The sequence below is a fragment of the Ovis aries genome, chromosome 14, assembly GCF_016772045.2.
Source record: "Ovis aries strain OAR_USU_Benz2616 breed Rambouillet chromosome 14, ARS-UI_Ramb_v3.0, whole genome shotgun sequence".
Classification (NCBI taxonomy): Eukaryota; Metazoa; Chordata; class Mammalia; order Artiodactyla; family Bovidae; genus Ovis; species Ovis aries.
This window is the reverse complement of record NC_056067.1, coordinates 61,074,517-61,098,625: the sequence shown is the minus strand read 5'-3', so window position 1 is coordinate 61,098,625 and position 24,109 is coordinate 61,074,517. Positions and strand designations below refer to the sequence as shown.

The 24,109-nt window shown below is 40.2% G+C and overlaps 1 protein-coding gene and 1 long non-coding RNA gene across 5 annotated transcripts in view; one reads left to right on the top strand and one right to left on the bottom strand.

Moving 5' to 3' along the window:
* Positions 1–6,770: 6,770 nt before the first annotated feature.
* On the bottom strand, positions 6,771–19,436 carry LOC132657787 (uncharacterized). The gene is made up of 2 exons (XR_009596446.1): positions 19,122–19,436; positions 6,771–7,552 (listed from the first exon to the last, which is right to left on the bottom strand). It is a non-coding gene; the product is annotated as an uncharacterized LOC132657787 (long non-coding RNA).
* Positions 19,226–24,109, top strand: part of LOC105601907 (zinc finger protein ZFP2) — an 18,137-nt gene continuing 13,253 nt past the window's right edge. The window contains exons 1-2 of one of the 4 annotated variants that reach the window (XM_042231216.1): positions 19,226–19,275; positions 19,884–19,967. In XM_042231216.1, coding sequence (XP_042087150.1) covers positions 19,953–19,967 — 15 coding nt within the window. In that variant the 5' untranslated portion in view covers positions 19,226–19,275; positions 19,884–19,952. Of the gene's footprint in view, positions 19,594–19,750; positions 19,968–24,109 lie in introns of all 4 variants that reach the window. The other 3 variants (XM_060399097.1, XM_042231217.1, XM_060399098.1) reach the window with 3 other exon arrangements.

The window sequence follows — 24,109 nt, the reverse complement described above, 5'->3', positions numbered from 1 at the left end:
GTTGTGTCCGACTCTTGGGACCCCACTGAGTCAGTGATGCCACCCAACCATGTCATTCTCTATTGTCCCCTTCTGCGCCTGTCTTCAACCTTTCCCAGTATCAGGGTCTATTCTAATGTCCCTTATTCGCATCAGGTGGCCAAAGTATTGGAGTTTCACCTTCAGCAACGGTCTTTTCAATGAATACTCAGGACTGATTTCCTTTAGGATGGACTGGTTGGATCTCGTTGCTCACCAAGGGACTCAGAGTCTTCACCACCACAGTTAAAAAGCATCAATTCTTCAGTGCTCAGCTTTCTTTATAGCCCAGCTCTCCCATCCATACATGACTACTGGAAAAACCATACCTTCGACTGCATGGACATTTGTTGGAAAAATAATATCTGTGCTTTTTAATATGCTGTCTAGGTTGGTCATAACTTTTCTTCCAAGGAATAAACGTTTTTAAATTACATGGCTGCAGTCACCATCTGCAGTGATTTTGGAACCCGAAAAAATAGTCTGTCACTGTTTCCATTGTTTCCCATCTATTTCCCATGAAGCGTTGAGACCAGATGCCATGATCTTAGTTTTTGAATTCTTAACAGGATGGGAATACCAGACCACCTTACCTGCCTCCTGAGAGATATGTAGGCAAGTCAAGAAAAAACAGTACTGGAGATGGAACAACGGACTGGTTCCAAACTGGGAAAGGAATATGTCAAGACTGCCTATTTTCTTTTTTTTTTTTTTTTAAATTTTAAAATCTTTAATTCTTACATGCATTCCCAAACATGACCCCCCCCCCCCCAAGATTGCCTATTTTCAACCTGCTCATTTAACTTATATGCAGAGTACATCATGCAGGAGCTCTTGGCTGGGTCCCTGGGTTGGGAAGATCCCCTAGAGAAGGGAATGGCTACCCAGTCCAGTATTCTGGCCTGAAGAAGTCCATAGATTTTATAGTCCATAGGGTCACAAAGAGTTGGTCAGAACTGAGTGACTTTCACTTTCACTTTGCATCATGTGAAATGTCGGGCTTGAAGAAGCACAAACTGGAATCAAGACTACAGGGAGAAATATCAATAACCTCAGATATACAGATGACACTACCCTAATCACAGAGAGCAAAGAGGAACTGAAGAGTCTCTTGATAAAACTGAAAGAGAGGAGTGAAAAAGTTGGCTTCAAACTCAGCATTTAGAAAACGAAGATCATGGCATCTGGTCCCATCACTTCCTGGCAAATGGATGGGAAAACAATCAAAACAGTGACAGACTTTATTTTCTTGGGCTTCAAAATCACTGCAGATGTTGACTTCAACCATGAAAGTAGAAAATGCTTGCTCCTTGGAAGGAAAGCTATGAGCAATGTAGATAGCATAACAAAAAATAGAGACATTCCTTTGCAGACAAATGTCTGTGTACTCAAAAATATGCTCTTTCCAGAAGTCATGTATGGAAGTGAGAGTTGAAGCATAAAGAAGGCTGAGCATCGAAGAACTGATGCTTTTGAACTGTGGTGTTGGAGAAGACTCTTGAGAGTCTCTTAGACTGCAAGGAGATCACAGCACTCCATTTCTTTAGGAGAAAATCAATCCTGAATATTCGTTGGAAGGACTAATGCTAAAGCTGAAGCTCCAATACTTTGACCATCTGATGTGAAGAACTGATGCGTTGGAAAGCATCCTGATGCTGGGTAAGACTGAGGGCAGGAGGAGAAGGGGACGACAGAGGATGAGATGGTTGGATGGCATCACTGACTCGATGAACATGAGTTTGAGCAGGGTCTGGGAGTTGGTGATGGACACAGAAGACTGGCATGCTGTAGTCCATGCAGTCGGAAAGAGTTGGACACGACTGTGTGATGGAACTGAACTGATTGATAGGTATAATTGATTCTCTTTGCTATACAGTAGTACAATATTGTAAACCAGCTATATTAAAATTAGAACTTTTTAAACTAATTTATTTATATAATCTAGAAATTTTTATAACTTGAATCAAGTATTAATAATATGGTGCAAAATGTGCTAAGCATTTATGCCAGTTCATTTTAAAATTCTATGAGGTAATTGAATATTTAAATATTTTTGCATTTTAGAATTAGGGCAAATACATTTAAGATATTTAATATGAGATCATATAAGGAAAAGAGAAACTTTGAAGTCAACCTGAGATGTGCATCCTTTCATTTTTGGGAGGTTCTGCTTTCTGTAGTGAAAAAAGTTTTTGAGTTTGAAACATATTTAGAAGGTCCTGTCTCTAGCTCCCAGTGGATAGGAAGTTATAAATCAGAAAACAAAAACCTCTCCCCAGTATTCCTAGAAATTTAATTTGTCTACCAATTCACTCACACATTTTTGGCTAGAGGTACAAAAGAACTTTAAAAGGACTGTCATACAGTTACTCAAAATGGGCACAGTTTTCCTAGGACCCCCAAGAAATGGAAGAGCAACCAATGAATGCAGTTTCTCACAAGCCAAGAGGAGACTTTTAGTTCACACTGTGATGAAGGAAAGTAAACACTAGAGATGAATTTGTGAATGATTTAAGAGATAGAATAGGGCAGGTGATACATTTCTATGACAGAAGTGGACACAAACTCAGGTTTTCCAAAATCATTTCCACTGAAGATGATCTTCCAAAACTACCTGACGGAGGATGACTTCTTCACTACTCCTTGGACCTCTCATCTCTGTCCATTCATACATACCTGGGAATATGGCTATTGTCTCCATTCTCCTTATACTCCTGGGATCGTTCAATTGCTCCAGAAAGGTGATTAGGTCCAGCTTAGAGCCCACAAGACTTGTTCATCAGAGAAAGGAAAATTTGTGTTTTCAGAGACTTACCAGTGTCCAATCCAATATGTGTTTAGTTGAGACGAGAACGCAAGGGACACTGTTAATACAGCCTGGAAAATGATTCCCCAAATCCTTTATTCAAATCATCTATATAACACTAACAAATACATAACATCAGATCCTGAGATACTGGTCAAGTATTATGGAGGCAAAGTGTGTAACTGTGAAATTAAGAAAAGGTGTGACTATTTAGTACTACAGAGCTTATACAATTACCACTAACCTAGAATGCAGTGATAGGTTACAGTGAAGGGTGTCAGATTCATGATCTCCAAACAAGAAGATGTAACTTTGGGGCCAGGGACCAGGCACCAGGGTTGATTGCTCAAGAGCATTTGTGTAGCAGAGTTTTATTAAAGTGAAAAAGGGACAGAGAAGTTTCTGACATAGACATCAGAAGAGGGTGGAGAGTGGCCCCCTTGCTAATCTAAGCAAGGGAGCTATATACTTTTTTAATCAGTAATTACAATAAATCAAAATAACGTCTCAAGTTTGTAAAAATTTTACCAGAGCCACTCGCACAATTTACATTTGAGGATAACAGGATTAGAACTTCACAATAGAAAGACCCTACCAGACCCTGACCCCTTTATTGACTATGTCAAAGCTTTTGACCGTGTGGATCACAACAAACTGTGGAAAATTCTTCAGGAGATGGGAACACCAGACCATCTGACCTGCTTTCTGAGATATCTGTATGCAGGTCGAGAAGCAACAGTTAGAACTGGACATGGGACAACAGACTGGTTCCAAATTGGGAAAGAAATACTCAAGGAGGCCAGGTTCCCGTAGTTCTGTAACATCATGTCCCTGTACAATTCCCGCTGACTGAGGTCCAGGCATTCCCACTCCTCTTGAGTGAAGTCTATGGCCACATCCTGGAACGTCAGCTGTCCCGGAAATACAAAGTACAGATACCTTGTGGCCATGGGAAGACTTTCTAATGTGACCCAAGGTGAAAACAGCAAGTTCAGAGACCTGGTCATAATTTAGTGACTTGGCTGGTATTACAAAATATATTTTTTACACTGTAATCCTTTCTACCCAATTTCTAATATGAAGAAAAAAAGATGAGTTATGATCCACAAGCCATTAGAGAAACTATTCTTATCTGAAATAGCAATTATAAAATAATCAGGGCAACATTAGGATATTTATTTTCCAGTGTTCTACTCGTGTGACATAGGATAAGTTTTTTATCATAGAAACAGGAAAATTTTTTTTTAAAGTGTATTCTGAGCCAAGACTTCTGAAGTGGACCCAAGTGCCACATTTTTAGCAAGGTTATTTGACCGCTGTGGCTTCTTCAGGCTGAGCAGGGGCGCATGGGGCTCTGGGTTCTGTCAGGGTGCATTTATGAAGGGAGATGAGAGTCCATGAAATGATAAGGTGACTTGTTTCACCATTGTCTAGGTGTTAGGGAATATTCTTGCATGATCACTTGAAAATTTGTAGTATTTTAGAAGAAACAAACTTTACAAGAATGTTAAAAAAAATAAAGTCTGACACTGTTTCCACTGTTTCCCCATCTACTTCCCATGAAGTGATCGATCTGGATGCCCTGATATTAGTTTTCTGAATATTGAGCTTTAACCCAACTTTTTCACTCTCCTCTTTCACTTTCATCGATATCATAATGTAAAATGTACAATGAATATCTAACTGGAGGTGTTTGTTATTCATATGAAATATCCTGGGAGGATGCCATAATATAAGTGATCATGAAATCTTTCCATGTATTTAAGAAAGAAGTTGGTTCTATTGTTTTTTGTTTTATATTCATTTATTTGGCTGCATCAGATCTTAGTTGCAGCATATGGGACCTAGTTCCCCTACCAGGGATTGAACCCAGACCCAGTGCATTCGGAATGCGGAGTCTTAGCCACTGGACTACCAGGGAACTTCTCCAAAAGTTGATTCTAAATTTTCAATACTTATATCACTTGAATTGTAAGAAACACAGTTTACTACAATATTGATGTATCTTTATAATATCAGCATAAGTGAAGTATATTACTTGACAATGTTGAAATAAAGACAGCTTCTGTGATAAGCTAGAAATGTATTAGAAACCCTTTCCAGAAAAGGCAAATAATTAGTGTATTTCTTGTTTACTGTTTCCTAGGCTTTGTTTTGTAAGTCATAAAAATAATGATCCTCACATCCTTTTATCAGAAAAATGAGTATCTTTCTCTGTAATTTTAATCTGATTTAATCATGGATCATACTGTAGATTTTAAAATGTTTAATTTCAACCTTGTGTGAAATTAATACATGGTTGTTAATAAAAGTGAATGGTTTCTAGTGTTTCCATTGGTTGTAATGAATGAAGTTTTAAGACTGTGATCAGCAGTCTTGCTCAACCCAGGTTGTACTTCACAGGTCCCCCTTCAATGACACCCTCACAGAGCTCACCAGAATCCTGGTCGTCTTGGTCTGAAGGGACTGATTCACCCTCAGTCTGCGGAGGCCAGAGCACTTCACCCAGGTTCGCTTATAAGCCTGAGCCCCATGTACTGGCACTGTGTAGGCCTGGTTCTAGCCTTGACCTCCCACAGCATCCCTCAAGGCTTGCTGTGAATTCTCTCATAAACTCACCAGGTTCAATTTTCCTTTCTTCTTCTGTTGAACTAAGACTTTCCATGGGATCATTTTAGCAAATATATATATAACAAAGTCACAGGAAGGATAACTTTAAAACATGATTGCAAAATTCTGAACTAAGAGTCATAAAATTTTACCCCATGTAAAATTCTCAGCACATGTATCTCGTCTAGGCTTAAAGGAACTGTTTTCTCATGCCTCTGACATACATTGAATGCAATATATAAATATCTGAAGGTACGTACATTAGCAGTGAGAAAACTAATATAGAATCTGCAAGTGTAGGTGTTTTAGTGCATATTTATTTAAAGAATTTGGGAATGATAGATCAAAAGTGAGAATATCAGCACTGCAGATGATTTACCAAGAATTTACAGAGTTGTCAACTAATCTGTTTTGTCTGCTTTTCATGGAATTTATTTCCTTACATGTCAGGAGGTTGTGTTTGTTAAGGAACTTCCACACTGTCCTCGCTAGTCGCTGTACCTGCTTCCATTCCCTTCAGCCATGTAGGAGGTTCCCTGATCTCCATAGCCTCTTCAGCCTTTATTATATCATTAGTGGGCCTTTTGATAATGGTTATTGGGACTAGAATGAGGTCATACCTCATTGTAGTTTTGTTTTCCATTTCTTAATAATTAGTGATGCTGAGTGCCTTTCATTTGCCTTTTGCCCATCTAAATGTCTTTGGAAATATGAGGTCTTGGCCCAATTTTTGATTGAGTTATTTTTGTCCCTGATATTTTTAAAAATTTTAAACTTTTGTCTGTGACTATGTGCAGGCTTCCTCTAGTTGTGGCACATGGGCTTCTCATTGCAGTGGCCTTTTTTTTTTTTTGTGAAGCACGGCTCTAGGTGTCAGTAGTTGCAGCACACAGCCTCAGTAGTTGTGGAGCACAGGCTAAGTTGTCCTGCAGCATGTGGAATATTCCTGGGCCAAGGTTCAAACCCATGTCCCCTGCACTTGCTGGCAGATTTGTATCCACTGGGCAATTGTTTTACAATTTTTTCTAAAACTGGAATTTTTTTTCTTTTGAAATGTATATTTTTTTGTTTTTGAGTTTTTTAATATTTTTAAATTTTTTCAACAGATGGATGATTGCTTTACAGAATTTTGTTGTTTTCTGTCAAACATCAACAAGAATCAGCCATAGGTACACCCGTGTCCCCTCCCTTCTGAGCCTCCCTCCCATGTCCCTCCCCATCCCACCCTTCTAGATGGTTATGGTGCTGTGTTCCTTCCTGCTGTACAACATTGTCAATCAGCCATAAGTGTTGAGGCAGTCTGAGTGCGGGCTGGAAAAGAATTTCCAGACACAGGGCATTTCAGAAAGGAGTGAGTTTATTGAAAACAAAGGGCAGAGATAAAGGAGGCATTGCGAGTGCAATGGGCCCACATCTGGACAGACCAGGGGATGCCGATAGTTTCCATGGGCTAATAGCCAATTTTTACAGCCTCAAAGCAAAATTGCTGCTGGATGGTTGACGTTAGCTAATTGGTTGGGGCACTAGAGGGTGCTTACTGGAGTGGGCATCTTTGCCCCACTGGCAGTCGGGAAGCTTGGTAGTGACTATCAGTGTGCCTTTGAAAAGGTTATAAAGGGGCTCAGTCAGCTTTGAAAGTGTCCTTGATTCTGAGCTCTGCTTCTGTGTTCTTGGTGCAAGGTTTCGCATCTGTGGCCTTGGGGCAGCATGCACAAATAACAGTAGCCATGATCTATATTGTTTGTGTTGATTGTGTTGTTCCACTGGGCAGTCACATAAAATGAAACCAAAATACTGAGAATGATGCTGAAGATCCAGCAGAGGATACTGAAGGTGCCCACATATTTGGGAGCTTTGCTCTTAAGCTCTGCCCACCTGGAGTCACTGGGAACGATGATCATCTGAAAGACACTCAAGAGGAAGATGGTGCCAATGGACACATCTCTGCCAATTCTTTGAACGTAAAAAGCAAGTGTGCATCCAAATCTCACTGATGAACTGTGAACTGTTTCGACTCCAAAGCTGCCAGTGTTTCAGGAATTCCTTTCAAATGAACAACTAAGAGTTTGGCTAGAGTCACGTGCTTGAAAATCCAATCTGTAGACCGACATTTGCCTCCTGTGAAATAAAGGGAGAGAAAATGGTAAACAAGGCTGAAACTCCCCATAATCCCTGTCATAGTCTGCAATAAAAAGATCACTCCTATTGCCAAATTCTCGGGGACAATTCTGTTAATCCCAGGAACTGATAATCTTCTGAGCCAGAGAATCCTGCATGAGAAGATGAGGCAGAACTCTGTACCATATCAACTGGAATTGACACTCTTCAGTATTCTTCATTTACCTTAGATCCCACTGAAAAAGAACTATTTATATTTCTTCCTTCCTGTAAAACAAGTGTCTGATATTTGAATGTGTAACAGTGAAAAAACTTAAAGGAATATCACTAAGGATTTAAAAGTCATGCCCTGGTGGTTCAATGGTAAAGATTTCACCTGCCAAACAGGAGACCAGGGTTCGATCCCTGGGTAAGGAACAAATGAGTCTAATATCAGTAAAGATACCATGATTATATTTTAAACTACACAGGATGATTTCTAAGTTCACACAGGGTAAAGAAAAGGTAAGAGTCAAAGTATTCTGGAAACAATATTAAACCATATCATGTAGTTACAATAAAGGAAAGTTTGATAATCAGGTAGAAATAGGTGGATGTGAATTGATAAGTTCGGTACAATGGTGGGAAGGAGGATAAATACAGCATTACAAAGCAATAGTGAAAAGTGTTTTTTTTTTTTCAACAAATACCAAGTGAATCAAAGTTTTTAAAAATCTTCGTAAACCGTACCTAATGTGAAATTATAAAAATAAATAAAAGTCATGTCTATAATAAACCTTTATATACATCAAAATTCTTGCCAGGATGAATATTTTCATTGAACCATAAGTAGCAATGAGGTTAATACAGGTTAATGATTTGTAAAAATTTAAAGCCTTTTTATTAAAAAAAAAAAAAAAAGGTGGAAATTAGAAGTTAGTCCAGTTCAGTTCAGTTGCTCAGTTGTGACCAACTCTTTGCAACCCCATGGATTGCAGCACACCAGGCTTCCCTGTCCATCACCAACCCCCAGAGTTTGCTCAAACTCGATTCCATTGAGTCAGTGATGCCATCCAACCATTTCATCCTCTGTCGTCCCCTTCTCCCCCTCCCTTCAATCTTTCCCAGCATCAGGGTCTTTTCCAATAAGTCAGTTCTTTGTATCAGGTGGCCAAAAGTATTGGAGCTTCAGCTTCAGTATCAGTCTTTCCAATGAATATTCAGGACTCATTTCCTTTAGGATTGACTGTTATGATCTCCTTGCTGTCCAAGGGACTCTTGAGAATCTTCTCCAACACCACAGTTGAAAAGCATCAATTCTTTGGCACTCAGTTTTCTTTACTGCCTAACTTTCACGTCCATACATGACTACTGGAAAAACCATAGCTCTGACTATACAGACTTTTGTTGGTAAAGTAATGACTCCAATTTTTAATATGCTCTCTAGGTTGGTTATTACTTTTCTTCCAAGGAACAAGCACCTTCTAATTTCATGACTGCAGTCAATATCTATAGTGATTTTGGAAACCCCCAAAATAAAGTCTGTCACTGTTTGTGTTGTTTCTCCATCTATTTACCATGAAGTGATGAGACTGGGTTTCATGTTCTTCATTTCTTGAATGTTGAATTTGAAGCCAGCTTTTTCACTCTCCTCTTTCACTTTCATCAAGAGACTCTTCACTTTCTGCCCTAAGGGTAGTGTCATCTGCATATCTGAGGTTATTGATATTTCTCCCTGCAATCTTGATTCCAGTTTGTGCTTCATCCAGCCGTGCATTTCACATGATGTACTCTGCATTTAAGTTAAATAAGAAATATAAGAACACACAGCCTTGATGTACTCCTTTTGAAATGTGGAACCAGTCTGTTGTTCCATTTCCAGCTCTGTTGCTTCTTGACCTGCATAGTGATTTTCAGGAGACAGCTAAGGTGTTCTGGCTTTCCCATCTCTTTAAGAATTTCCCACAGTTTCTTGTGATCCACACAAATGCTGTAACATAGTCAATGAAGCAGAAGTAGATGTTTTTCTGGAACTCTCTTTCTTTTTCTATGATCCAAGGGATATTGGCAATGTGATCTTTGGTTCCTTTGCCTTTTCTAAATCCAGCTTGAACATCTGGAAGTTCTTTGTTCACATACTACTGACCTGGCTTGGAGAATTTTGAGCACTACTTTGCTAGCACGTGAAATGAGTGCAACAACTGTGCTTCAGTTTGACCATCCTTTGGAATTGCCTTTCTTTGAGATTGGAATCAACAGTGATATTTTCCGGTCCTGTGGCCAGGGCTGAGTTTTCCAAATTTGCTGGCACATTGAGTGCAGCATTTTAACAGCATCATTTTTTAGGATTTGAAATAGCTCAGCTAGAATTCCAAAACCTCCACTAGCTTTGTAAGTGATGCTTCCTTAGATTCACTAGATGTTGCACTCCAGGATGTCTGGCTCTAGGTGAGTGATCACACCATCGTGGCTATCTGGGCCATTAAGATCTTTTTTGTATAGTTCTGTGTATTCTTGCCATCTCTTCTTAATATCTTCCTCTGTTAGGTCCGTACCATTTCTGTCCTTTATTTTGAACTTTACTTGATTTATAAAATAATTGTATTGAATCACAATGATATTAATGTATTTTACAAAACTAGTTATGTTTTAAAATAAATATATGTATAAATATGTGTTTGCATGCCTCGTCATTTAATTTTAAGTTTGATAGTATTTCTAAACATATTATTTGGGTAAGAAGTTTCTGTCTATGTTCAAATAGTTACTATTAAGTCAATAGGGAGTACAGATAAATTTTATGCATCTAATAAAATGTAGATATACTGAAAGAAGTAGAAAGTATTAGCCATTCAGTCATCTTCAGTCATGTCCAGTCATGTCCAGCTCTTTGTGACTCCATGGACTGTAGCCCGACAGGTTCCTCTGTCCATGGAATTCTCCAGGCAAGAATACTGGAGTGGGTTGCCATTTCTACTCCAGGGGATCTTCCTGACCCAGGGATTGAATATGGGTCTCCTGCATCTCAGGTAGATTCTTTACTGTCTGAACCACCAGGGATGCCCCGATTGTAGTCTAATTTAGAGGCCTGCTCTATGGCAGGGCTTCAGGCTACACCCTCCAGTATTCTGGCCTGGAGAATTCCATGGACTGTATCATCTATGGGGTTGCAAAATGTCATACATCACTGAGCCACTTTCACAGTTCTATGACTAATTTTATTTTTTATTAAAAACTGTAAAATTATATGAGTGAGTGAGTGAAAGTTGCTCAGTCTTGTCCGACTCTTTGTGACCCCGTAGACTATAGAGTCCATGGAATTCTCCAGGGCAGAATACTAGACTAGGTAGCCTTTCCCTTCTCCAGGGGATCTTCCCAACCCAAGGATTGAACCCAGGTCTCTCGCATTGCATGCGGATTCTTTACCAGCTGAGCTATCAGGGAAGTCCATATGACTATATGAGCATATATAAATTATATATGTACAAGTATATATAATTTATATATACATTAAAAACTATATAAAGTATACAGAGTGAAGTATGTCAGAAAGAGAAATATAAATATCATATACTAACGCATATATACAGAATCTAGGAAGATAGTACAAAAGAATTTATTTTCAGGGAAGCAATGCAGAAACCTGTATGCAGGTCAGGGAGCAACAGTTAGAACTGGACATGGAACAACAGACTGGTTCCAAATAGGAAAAGGAGTACGTCAAGGCTGTATATTGTCACCATGCTTATTTAAATTATATGCACAGTACATCATGATAAACGCTGGGCTGGAAGAAACACAGGCTGGAATCAAGATTGCCAGGAGAAATATCAATAACCTCAGATATGCAGATGACACCACCTTTATGGCAGAAAATGAAGAACTAAAGCGTTCTTGATGAAAGTGAAGGAAGAAAGGGAAAAAGTTGGCTTAAAGCTCAGCATTCAGAAAACGAAGATCATGGCATCCAGTCCCATCACTTCATGGCAGATAGATGGGGAAACAGTGGAAACAGTGGCTGACTTTATTTTTCTGGGCTCCAAAATCACTGCAGATGGTGATTGCAGCCACGAAATTAAAAGACACTTACTCCTTGGAAGGAATGTTATGTCCAACCTAGACAGCATATTAAAAAGCAGAGACATTACTTTGCCAACGAAGGTCCATCTAGTCAAGGCTCTGGTTTTTCAGGTAGTCATGTATGGATGTGAGAGTTGGACTGTGAAGAAAGCTGAGCGCCGAAGAATTGATGCTTTTGAACTGTGGTGTTGGAGAAGACTCTTGAGAGTCCCTTGGACTGCAAGGAGATCCAAGCAGTCCATCCTAAAGGAGATCATTCCTGGGTGTTCATTGGAAGGACTGATGTTGAAACTGAAACTCCAATACTTTGGCTACCTGATGCCAAGAGCTGACTCATTTGAAAAGACCCTGATTCTGGGAAAGATTGAGGGCAGGAGGAGAAGGGGATGACAGAAGATGAGATGCTTGGATGGCATCATTGACTCGATAGGCATGGGTTTGGGTGGACTCTGGGAGTTGGTGATGGACAGGGAAGCCTGGCGTCCTGTGGTTCATAGGGTCACAAAGGGACACGACTGAGCGACTGAACTGAGCTGAATGGAGAAACAGATACAGAGAATAGACTTATGGACATGCAGAGAGGGGAGGGGAGGTTGAGATATATGGAGTAACATGGAAACTTACATTACCACATAGAAAATAGGTAGCCAGTGGGAATTTGCTGAATGTCTCAGGAAACTCAAATAGGGGCTTTGTATCAACTTACAGGGGTGCAATGGGGGAGATGGGACGAATGTTCAAGAGGAATGGGATATATGTATACCTATGGCTGATTCATGTTGAGGTTTGACAGAGAATAAAATTCTGTAAATCAATTATCTTTCCATTTAAAAATAGAATTTAAAAATACTTTTGTCTCTTTTGCTATCTCACATAGAGGGTTATCATTACCATCTTTCTAAATTCCATATATATGTGTTAGTATACTGTATTGGTGTTTCTCTTTCTGGCTTACTTCACTCAAAATTTTAACAAATTTTGTTTTTCAAATGCACTATAAGCTCTTTACTTGCTTGGTGACAGAAATTCTCATTGGTTTTTTGACAGGGATTAAATAAACATCATGGAAGACTATAACCTGAACTCTGATACTTAGCAATAACAATGTGTGATAAACTGGTGTGACATGCAAAATAAACATGACCAGTTCCAAATCATAAACTGATCTGTTAATTAATGTGACATTAAAAATATTACATAGAAGTCAAGACTTCTGAAACATTAATATATCACATTTAAAGAAAATGAAATATTAAAAAGTGATTTTTATTTTGTAAAATGAAGTTATACAACTATAAATTTTGAGAATATTTCCAAATCAGAGAATAGGACACACTATGCTTATTTAATTTATATGTAGAGGACATCATGAGAAACGCTGGGCTTGAAGCAGAAGCTGGAATCAAGATTGCCAGGAGAAATATGAATAATGTCAGATATGCAGATGACACCACCCTTATGGCAGAAATTGAAGAGGAACTAAAAAGCCTCTTGATTAAAGTGAAAGACGATGTTCATTGCAGCACTCTTTATAATAGCCAGGACATGGAAACAACCTAGATGTCCATCAGCAGATGAATGGATAAGAAAGCTGTGGTACATATACACAATGGAGTATTACTCAGCTATTAAAAAGAATACATTTGATTCAGTTCTAATCAGATGGATGAAACTGGAGCCGATTATACAGACTGAAGTAAGCCAGAAAGAAAAACACCAATACAGTATACTAACACATACATATGGAATTTAGAAAGATGGTAATGATAACCCTGTATGTGAGACAGCAGAAGAGACGCAGGTGTATAGAACGGACTTTTGGACTCTGAGGGAGAGGGAGAGGGTGGGATGATTTGGGAGAATGGCACTGAAACATGTATAATATCATGTAAGAAATGAATCGCCAGTCTATGTTCGATACAGGATACAGGATGCTTGGGGCTGGTGCACGGGGATGATCCAAAGAGATGATATGGGGTGGGAGGCGGGGGGGGGTGGGTCAGGATTGGGAACTCATGTACACCCGTGGTGGATTCATGTCAATGTATGGCAAAACCAATACAGTATTATAAAGTAAAAATAAAAATTAAAAAACAGATGTGAAAGACGAGAGTGAAAAGTTGGCTTACAGCTCAATATTCAGAAAAATAATATCATGGCATTTGGTCCCATCACTTCATGGGAAATAGATGGGGAAACAGTGTCAGACTTTATTTTGGGGGGGATCCAAAATCACTGAGATGGTGATTGCAGCGATTTAATTAAAAGATGCTTACTCCTTGCAAGAAAAGTTATGACCAACTTAGATAGCATATTGAAAAGCAGAGACACTACTTTGCCAAAAAAGGTCGGTCTAGTCAAGGGTATGGTTTTTCCAGTGGTCATGTATGGATGTAAGAGTTGGACTGTGAAGAAAGCTGAGTGCCGAAGAATTGATGCTTTTGAACTGTGGTGTTGGAGAAGACTCTTAAGTGTCCCTTGACTGCAAGGAGGTCCAACCAGTCCATCCTAAAGGAGATCAGTCCTGGGTGTTCATTGGAAGGACTGATGCTGAAGCTGAAACTCCAATACTTTGGCCAGCTCATGCGAAGAGCTGACTTATTGGAAAAGACCCTGATGCTGGGAGGGATTGGGGGCAGGAGGAGAAGGGGACGACAGAGGATGAGATGGCGGGATGGCATCACCAACTCGATGGACATGAGTTTGAGTAGTCTCCAGGAGTTGGTGATGGACAGGAAGGCCTGGCATGCTCTGGTTCATCGGGTCGCAAAGAGTCAGACATGACTGAGTGACTGTACTGAACTGACTGATGCTTTGATGCCTCAGAGCTGCCATCTGAAACCTATTTCTGAAGTTACTTTTGGAAAATGGTCTGACCCAAATCAGCCAACTATGGATGTTTTCAGTAGGAAACAATGTCTTTGTTAAGCACTTTATAAATTCCAGAGTTAGAGAAGGTATTTTTACTGCTTCCTGGTAGCTCAGATGGTAGAGAAACTGCCTACAATGCAGGAGACCAGGGTTCGATCCCTGCCGGGGACCAGCCCCGGTGGATCCAGGGTGATTCGAAGGTGGGGACGGAGTTGGCGTCTTTGGAAAAATACATATTTAATTACAGATATAGAGAGATTAGAAATGGATAGTGTAGTAGGAAGATTAGTGGAGAAAAAGAGGCTGAATAACTTGGATTACGTGGAATAGCATCCATGCTCCAGATGGGAATTCAGCCAGAAAAACGGGAGCAAGAAAGAAGCGACATGGGGGAATCAGTCTTTCCGGAAACTGATCCAATTTCTTTATTTTGGGGTTTGCTTATATACCTTTTGTTACACATAGGGATGAATACAGAGTCACACGGGGGTCAGCAGTCCTGACCTTTATCAAAATCAGGTGCTTCACATAAATGTATAATAAAAGTACATCATCTTCTGGCCATGAGTGAGACCTGCTGACATTTTATGATCCTTTCTTTCTGATAACCAAAAAACTTATTTCTTCCAAGGGTGTTTTTTCTTAAACCAGGCACCACCCTCCAAATAAAGTTACATTCCTATAGGGTGAGGGTGTAGTGAGTTACAATCAAGAAAGGAATTTATTTAACCCAAGGTTAACATGATTAGTCTTAAAGGTTAATATTTATTTCTCCTATATGCTTAAAGGTTAATACTTATTTCTCCTATATGTTAATTATATTCATTATTAGGGTAGGGAACATGGAGATTTAGCAGCAAACATCAGCCCAACAAATGAAAATCCTTTCACCAATGCTCCCCTTAAGATCTATTTAGTCTTAAGATATGATAAAGTTACATTTGCACATAGCAAGGACACAGTGATTTATAACAAAGCAAATTGATCTATTACAAAAGAGAAAATCCATTAACTCCAAAAGTCTAGTATTGCTAACATGAAAAACTACTGTATTTCCTTTTCTATATTCCAAATACATTGATTAATATATTTCCAGGTGCCTAAGGATATGGAGGCCTGCCGGCAATCATTGACTCAACAAGAAGAAAAAGCCCTATGCTAATTAAGACTCTCAAAATACTCCAAAACTCTCTGTGTTGTTTATGGTTGAGAGGTAGTAAACAATCATGTGGCAGGAGTATGGATAATCCTGTCACACAAGCTAGTCTGTCAGCAGAGAGGTTTGACCTGAAACATCCTTGTCCCACCCAGAGCAGGGAATTAGCAGCAATTATTGACGCAACAAATGAAAAGCCCTTCACCAATATAATTCCTAACCAACACACTATACTAATAATTTCTAACTCCCCAAAAGAATTTGCCTTTAGTAATTCTAAAACATCTCGTGCCTCTCAGATTTGGAGGCTGTAAACAATCACATGTGGCCAGACGAACCTATACAGGCGGGCTAGATAACCTTTAGAGGAGTCCGTAAGCTGAAACAGTCTTGTCACGCCCAGAAATTTTTATTGCCTTGGAGCTGCATGTTTACTCCTTCTCCAAGAGAAACAGTTATGGGGGAGAGCCCCCCGTAAAGTCAGAGGTGTAGGTGAGAGCGTAAAACAGACTCTGGTTTTGGGGTTAGATGCTCGGGAACAGGGGGTTTCCTGAGGCTTGATCACGCCTTTGAGTATGCCAAGCTTCGTTCCTCATGACCTTTGCCATGGGTGGAGTTCCTCATGCTGGCTCCCGGCAGATCTCTTGGTCCAAAAGATCCCCTGGAGAAGGAAATAGCTACTCACTCCACTATTCTTGCCTGAAGATTTCCATGGATAGATGAGCCTGGCTGGCTACAGTCCATGGTGTTGCAAAGAGTCAGACATGACTGATGGACTAAGCACACAATTGTCAACTCTATACACTGTTTCTATAAAAGATCATTCCTATAGATTTATTTTTATTAATCATTAACGTGTTGTTGGCACACATATAGTAACCTTAAAAATGTATGATTTCTGTAAGGTACTCCATGATTTCACATATATGTGAAATCTCTGCAGTTCCAGCCATTAGTTACATTAAACATCAGGCTTCATATCGCTTGGATTCTACAATAACAATGACTGTCACAAAAATTACACCATGATTTCCTTGGTGGTCCAGTGACTAAGACACCTCGCTCTCAATGCTAGCTGCAGCGAGGGCAGGGGTGGGGAGTGGGGGTCAGGATTGGGGGGAGGTGCCTAGGTTTGATCCCTGGTCAAGGAACTAGATCCCATATGCCACAAGTAAGGTCCGGTACAGCCAAATAAATATTTTTCAAAAAGAATTACACTAAGATACATTAGGAGGCATTGGGAACTGATATCTGGTGTAGCACCTAATCTCTCTTTAATAGCTCCACTTAATTTTTAATTATTCCTCCTTCCAGTGTTGCTTTGGCACTGCATTACTTTGAGTCAGAATACTTCCCTTTTCCTGTATGGTCACCGACTCAGACTCCCCAAAGCACCTGTTTCTTGCAGATTCTTGACCACAGGCTGAAACAGAAAATACTCACCTGATATCCTCACATAGCCTGGATATTGGGGTCAGGGTGCTGGTCACGGCAAGCTGCTCTTGTGACAAGGAGGAAGGCAGCCAGACCCCTAGATATGGGTTTGTGATCCTATGACCTCATGTCCCCTCAGAACTGCAATTATCTTTTCACCTGTATCTGCAATGTGAGACAGGCTTGGGGAACTGAGATTATTTATGAAAATCTTTATTGATCAGTTGCTAATGATAAAACAACAATTAAAAGTGTGTACCAATCATCTCCAAAGGGACTATTGAAATGCTTGAGGAAGGTTCAATTCCCATTGGTCCCTGGAGACAGACAAGGACTCACAAGGAACCAGCAGTAAATACTGAGGTCTAAGAAAGGAAGGGAATTTCATGTGTCTTCGTGTACAGTTTGTATCCATGAGAAGTGTTTCTACCAAAAACGAGTTATTTCCTACTCGTGAGACCACTGAACTGTGCCTCTGTTTAGATTATGAATAGAGGAATGGAGCCAAAGCACCAGAGAGGGATTTTCAAGAATTCCCCGTCATTTTACAAAGGGGAAATTTTCATACCTCATCGTCTGAAATGTCATAGAACTTCTCAAAATGTATCTTGAGGAAAATACCCCCAGTTTATAGTTAGGATTCAATGTTTGATAGATCGAAATTCCTGCATAATTACCACTGTAGTCTGCAATGGCAGGTACACCTTAGTGCCCCCTCCCTAGAGAATATTCTCCTAGTTCTTAGTGACCAAAGTCATATTCAGAACCAGAGGTTCCAGCAGGGAATCGTGAGATTTGACCTACTGATACTTCTATGATGAAAAGCAATATCCTCTACTTAGAATTTGTCCCCACTGACAGATAGTTATGAAACATATTTTCTTCTCATTTTGTTCACACCCCAAAACATGTGGGACCTTATTCCCCGGTTAGGGAAGGAACTGCAATGCTGCATCGGAAGGTGGGGTCTTAACCATTGGGCTGCTGGCAATGCTCCTAAACACATTTTCTTTAATAAGTAATGTAGTACCTTGACATACATTTTCCTTTATATTGTAATGATTAATGCTTTCTGTGTAAGAAATGATTCAGTCTTGAACTCTGAGATCTTGGCTCCCTGAGCAGGGATTGAACCCAATAACCTGCAGTGAAAGCAAAGCATCTTAACCACCGGACTACCAGGGAAGTTACTAATCTCACATTTAAAGAGAAAGGTGTACTCTCCTGGGATACAATGGTTTGTGGGCCTCTCACTGTTTTTCCTGTGTTGAGTTAGCTCTTCTCCAGATTATCCTTTCAAGGACTGGGTGAAGAGGAGGAGGTTAGGAAAGAAAGCCAACAGTGGGAGAGGGTGTTTGGGAAGCTAGTGAAAAGCAGTCGATGTGATCCACGCGCCCTATTTGCCTACTTTCGTGCCCAGTTTTAGCACAAAAAGTCCTGCTTCTTGGAAACTTGTTCAGTCCTGGAAGAAGCAGGGCAATTGGTTGCTTCAGCAGCAGCAGCAGCAACAATTAACAGAGGCAATCTGTGTCTCAAGAGATTCTGACAGGAGTAACGGTATGTCATTTCTGTGGTTACGTTATAAACGACACTGTGGATTCGGGTCTCCCTCTTTCTTTTTGGAATCACTTCCTAAGAGAAAAGCCAGCTGCCCTGATGTAAGCAGGTCTCTGGTTACAATTACTGAGGCTTCCTCCCAACGGATTATCTGAGTGGTTACATTCTACTTTTCCTCACTGAGGAGACACCCATCTTCACACACTCACACAAAGGGCTTTTGAATTTTTCCCGTTTTTCAACTTGCTGAAAACATCTCGGCTTCCCATGGAAGCGGCTCTCAAAATTCTCTTTTCCCTTATATTGTTAGAAACACTAACTTAGAACAGGCAGGAAGCAGCTCTGCTCCAGAGGAAATCAAACAGACTTAAAGGCATCAAAAGGCAGAGAAAGGAAGCACAGCTGGACAAAAGGACCAACAGACCCAAAACTGACAGGGGCGGGGTTGAGGGGAAGCAAGACTCCGCCCCCACTGGCCCCGCCCATAAGCACCTGCGTTTCCGGCCTCTTCCCACCTTCTCCCTTTCGTCGCCTCTCGTTGGCCGCGGCGTAGCGCATTCACCTTCCTCTGTACCGGATCTTCCGCCCGCGAGTGCGCAGTCTTGCCAACCCGGAATTGAGTTTAAATGAGCGGCAGAGTGTTCTGGTGAGTTTGTTTGTTTATTTGTTTAAAACCCAATTCCTAGTCCACAGCCTGTTGTCTTTCACACGTGGGCTTCGGGGGTCTCTGTGGACGTTCAAACTACCGTTCCCGTTTTCTCGTCCCCAGTGTCTGTCCTCGCATCGCCGTGAGAAGTTCTGAAGTCCGTTAGCTTAGCTTCCGGGTCCCTGGGTCCACGTCCGCTTCCTGTTGATACCGATCTAGAGTCCGTGTCCTTCTCTGGCGGTTCTGCCTTCTAACTTGTAGAGACCGCTGTTTAAAGTCCTGCATTGCCCAACCGCTAGGTCCCTGATCCACGAAGAGGTGAAGGAGGCTCTATTCTGTATGGACTTTGGTCAGGGTCTCGCCTAAGGTTTGAAAGGGAGGGTCAGCCTAGAACGTGTGGTTTTCACAGGAAGAGCCGCGAGTTCTGAAGAAAAAAATGAAACTAAAAACACCTCGTTTGACTCTTGTGTTCCAGAATCCCTGCTGTGTCCGTGGCCGTGGAGGATTGTGTTTTGTACCTGTTGAGATCCTCCCTCGGTGTGTGGGTGTGTTATAGTGACCTTGGTGTGTTTTTCTAAGTATTGAACAGTCTATTTTCAACATTGAAGGGTCACTTCCCAAGACTGATCTTAACGTGAGAAGGAAGCCCAGAGGAACAGGAAAGCGAGGAGTCAGAAATGACTCATGCCGAGGTAAGAGGCATAGTCCTTTTGTTTGTTCTGTCTGCCTTTCCTGAAATGCTGTTTCTTTGGACTTGATACGCTTCTTAACTTCTGAACAGGTTTGTTTGAACTGACCGATAGTCATCATCCCAAGGGACCTGGCACATCAATGTGCGGAAAACAGAGTATTGCCAGCCAAAGAAGCTCACTCAAGCTTTTAAGTCTTGAGTTTTTATTGGGGTTTAGCTATATAGGCGGGATTGATAACATCTCCAGCATTCTCTCCTCCTTAGAAAAGTGAAGTCGCTCCATCGTGTCCGACTCTTTGCGAGCCCGTGGACTGTAGCCCGTAAGGCTCGTCTGTCCATGGGATTCTTCAGGCAAGAATACTGGAGTGGGTTGCCATATCCTTCTCTGCAGGCAGATGCTTTATACACTGAGCCACCAGGGAAGCTAATAAGCCCACCTGGCTGAAAGCCCCAAACTTCTAGTCACTTCCTTGGTCTTTGTGAAATGGCCAGCCTCACAACCTGAGTCATCCCGTTGTTAAACTAGGGGTCGACCGTAGGTCATGTTGTTAGCATAAATTATCAGGGCCCACGGAGAGTAATAAAGCCACTTCACTCAGTAAGGAAATTCCAAGAGGAAAAAAAAAAAAAAAAATTCCAAGAGTAGTTAACAAACTTCCACGACCAGGGGACCAAAGCCTGCCAAATTTTTTTTTTTTTTTTTTAGTTTTAGTATTTATTTATTTTTGGCTATACTGGGCTTTTGCTGATGCACTTGGGCTTTCTCCGTTGTGATTAGGAGACACTACTATCGTGTTGTGGAGCTCTGGCTCTAAGGCACCGGTTCAGTCATTGTATTAATAACTGGCAGGCTTTGGAGGAGGTGGGCTTTAGTAGTTGTTGTTCACTAGCTTAGTTGCTTCAAGGCATGTGGGATCTTCCCTGACCAGAGATGGAACCCACTTCTTCTGCATTGACAGGGAGATTTCTTATCACTGGATCAGGCAAGTCCCTAAATTTTTTATTATACAATGCTGAAACCTAAATCTTTCTTTTATGCCCTTTGATTTTTTTTCCCCTCTGATTTTTGTTGTTACCTTGGAATACCTCACCTAATTGCATTATTTAAAAATATTTTGTTGTGTTTACCTTCTATTTTATTGTTCAAAATAATGTCTAAGTCTCTCTTTAAGTGAGCTTCCTTGGCTACCTTGTAGCTATTTTGCTTCATATATTTTGAAGTTTCACTAGTCTATACAGTCATAACTTCATCTGTAATTTGGCAGAATTACAGATTTATAGATTGTAATTACAGAAATCTGTAGTTTCCCTCTATCTAGGTTTTTTTCACTTTTAAATGCAAAATTATGTTGGCTCTCCTAGATACAGCTGAGACTTGAAATATCCATGTTTGTTTTGAGTTTGAATTGTTCTGAAATTGCAGTCACTGAAGTCTTTATGTCACCACATCTTCCAAGTAAAACTTGTGATTTTCAGACTTTATGTGCTTCAATAAAGATTTACATTTCTGCACATAGGTCTGGAAATGTGTTCTAAATTGATGTCATGCTATATTTGCTAATAAAATGTAGACTATTTCTCATTGTGTTTTTGATCATTCTTACTAAAGAGAAAACAATGTTTTCAGTGAACCCAGGTGGCTCAGTGGTAAAGAATCCGCCTGCCAATGCAGGAGAACTGGGTTTGATCCCTGGGTTGGGAAGGTCCCCTGGAGAAGGAAATGTCAGCCCCCTCCAGTATTCTTGCCTGGGAAATCCCATGGACGGAGGAGTCTGGATGGCTACAGTCCGTGCGGTCCCAAAGTGTTAGACATGATTGATGTGACTTAGCAGGCATTCACACACAATTTGTAAATGTTTGTTTTACCATAAATACTAAAATACACTTGCGTTTAAAAAAAAAAAAAGTGGGTTAAAAATGTTTCTTCCAAAAGATCTGTTACTTATGGAAGGTTCCTTTTACCTTAAGTGTCTTTATGTATGCATCTGTGTGTGCAGGCAGAAACCTAGGTTTATATAAAAGCCATCATCATTTCCTGAATATTTTTATCTATTCTAACCTTTGAAAATTGTTCTTACATATTTTTCATGACCTTAGATTGTTTCATTTTAGTGAAATGAATACATAGTTCCATTTTAATATATGTATGCATGAAAATGTTCATATGATTTGATCAGTTATTTTTCTTGTATTTTGTATTCTTCACAGTTAGAGAAACTTCTGTGAACTTTGTTTAGAGTTGTCCCTATATATGTCTGTGTATTATTAGTTAAAGTTTAGAGTACATAAAGTGAAGTAAATCTAAGCTGCTTAAGGAATGTTTGCTACTTATTTGCAAAAAGGAGGAGCAACAACATAATTGCTTTTAAATTATTTCCGTTACACATCCAAGCCTCTATAAAAACTCTCAAAAAAATACCTAGTATATCCTAAATAGTTAAAATGATTGTTGCTACTGAGGATGCTATCATATTTGATCTGTAAAATTTGTAAAACACCTGAAGTTCGAAAGTAAGTATGAATGCTTACCTTACTATTGTATTTCGTTACTATTCAAAACAGTCACTCATGGAGCAGAATTTTGAACATCACTATCTAAAAGAAGCTTGTTAACAATACTCTGGAAAAAATTAAGCTTGCTAAAATAAATGGTACATTTCTCCCACTCAAGAACTCTTGGGCCAGAGTATGCTTTTTAAAAATATTGCCTGTTTCCTTGATAGACACTTCATCCTGTGTCATACAAATACAGCACTCAAAAATAAATATGCCCATGTTGTTCTGATTATTTTATCACTTCTTTTCCAGATCAGAATAGTTTCTGAAATGGTGTGTGGGTCATTTCTCATCTTTTTTTTTTTTGGTTAGGATTATGGTAGAAAATATTGCTGTGTAAAAGTCATATCATAGTATAACACCAGTTCAGTCCTGCTCCCAGGACTGAGATAATGAGATGAATCGCATGTATGGATTTCCTTCAGTAAAACTCTTTCCCTTCGGTAAATCTGCCTAGTCACGACCCTCCCTCTTGAGATGTGGGTTGTCTTCTGACCTTATGACCATTGTTCATTCCGTGTTTCCTTGGTAATGGTTACTATACGTTTGGTTTTCAGATCTTTACCATTGTCAAAGAAATTCCTTAACTGCCTATATATGCTCACACAAAGATCATTAAAGCACCCTTTTTCCATCAGAGCTTGAGTCCCTGTGACTTTCTTTCTTTCTCTCTGTCTGTCTCTCTCTCTCCCTCAGTCTTATTCTCTAGAGCGTGGAAACCTGGCTAGCTCACATTCTTGCCTGGGCTTTCAAGACCTCTTCGAGAGGATGCCCTGTGCCCTCGTGAGTGGTACAAGCCCTTTGTCAAGGGCTTTATTGGTTCTCGGTGTAAACCAGGGAATATCAGCCTCTTTCTCTCTTTGACTTTCTTATCATGGACTCTGGACCACCAGATTCCGGTCCATTAAAGGACCACAACATTAGGCTACAGATCAGGGAAGGCATGTATGAAGTGAAATTTACCTACAACACATTTTTTAAATATTTATTTATTTGGCTGCACTGGGTCTTCTTGTGGCAGGTAAGATCTTCAGTCATCCTTGTAATTTTCAGCTTCTTTGGTTGTGACATGTAAACTCTTAGCTACAGCATGTGGGATCTAGTTTCCTGATCAGGGAAAGAACCAGCGCTCCATGCATTCGGAGCTCAGGGTCTTAGTCATTGGATCATCACCAAGTCCCCAAACTAACATTTTTTAATGATAGATTCAGATCGTAGTTTCCATAATAGTGCCCAAATACCCATGCAGTGATAATGCATTCCTCCACGTTCTTCTTATCCCATGACTCATGTTGACATGTTTAGGTGTTTCTGTGAGATTCCCATGCTGTGAATTTGTTTTTTTCCATTTGACTTGAACAGGTGTCTTGCAAAGAAAAAGGGACGCATGTGCCTAAACTATCACAATTAAAGGAGTAACTTCATGTCTTCTTACGTCCTTTCTGCTTTGGAAAATGAACACTCATGTGTGTTTAGCAGAGATGCTGGGTTTTGGCAGTGGTGGTTTTCATCCCCAGCCCAGGTCTGATCTTTTCCAGTACATTCCATGCTCATATCACAGAGTCTCATCACAGTTTTGTATTTTCC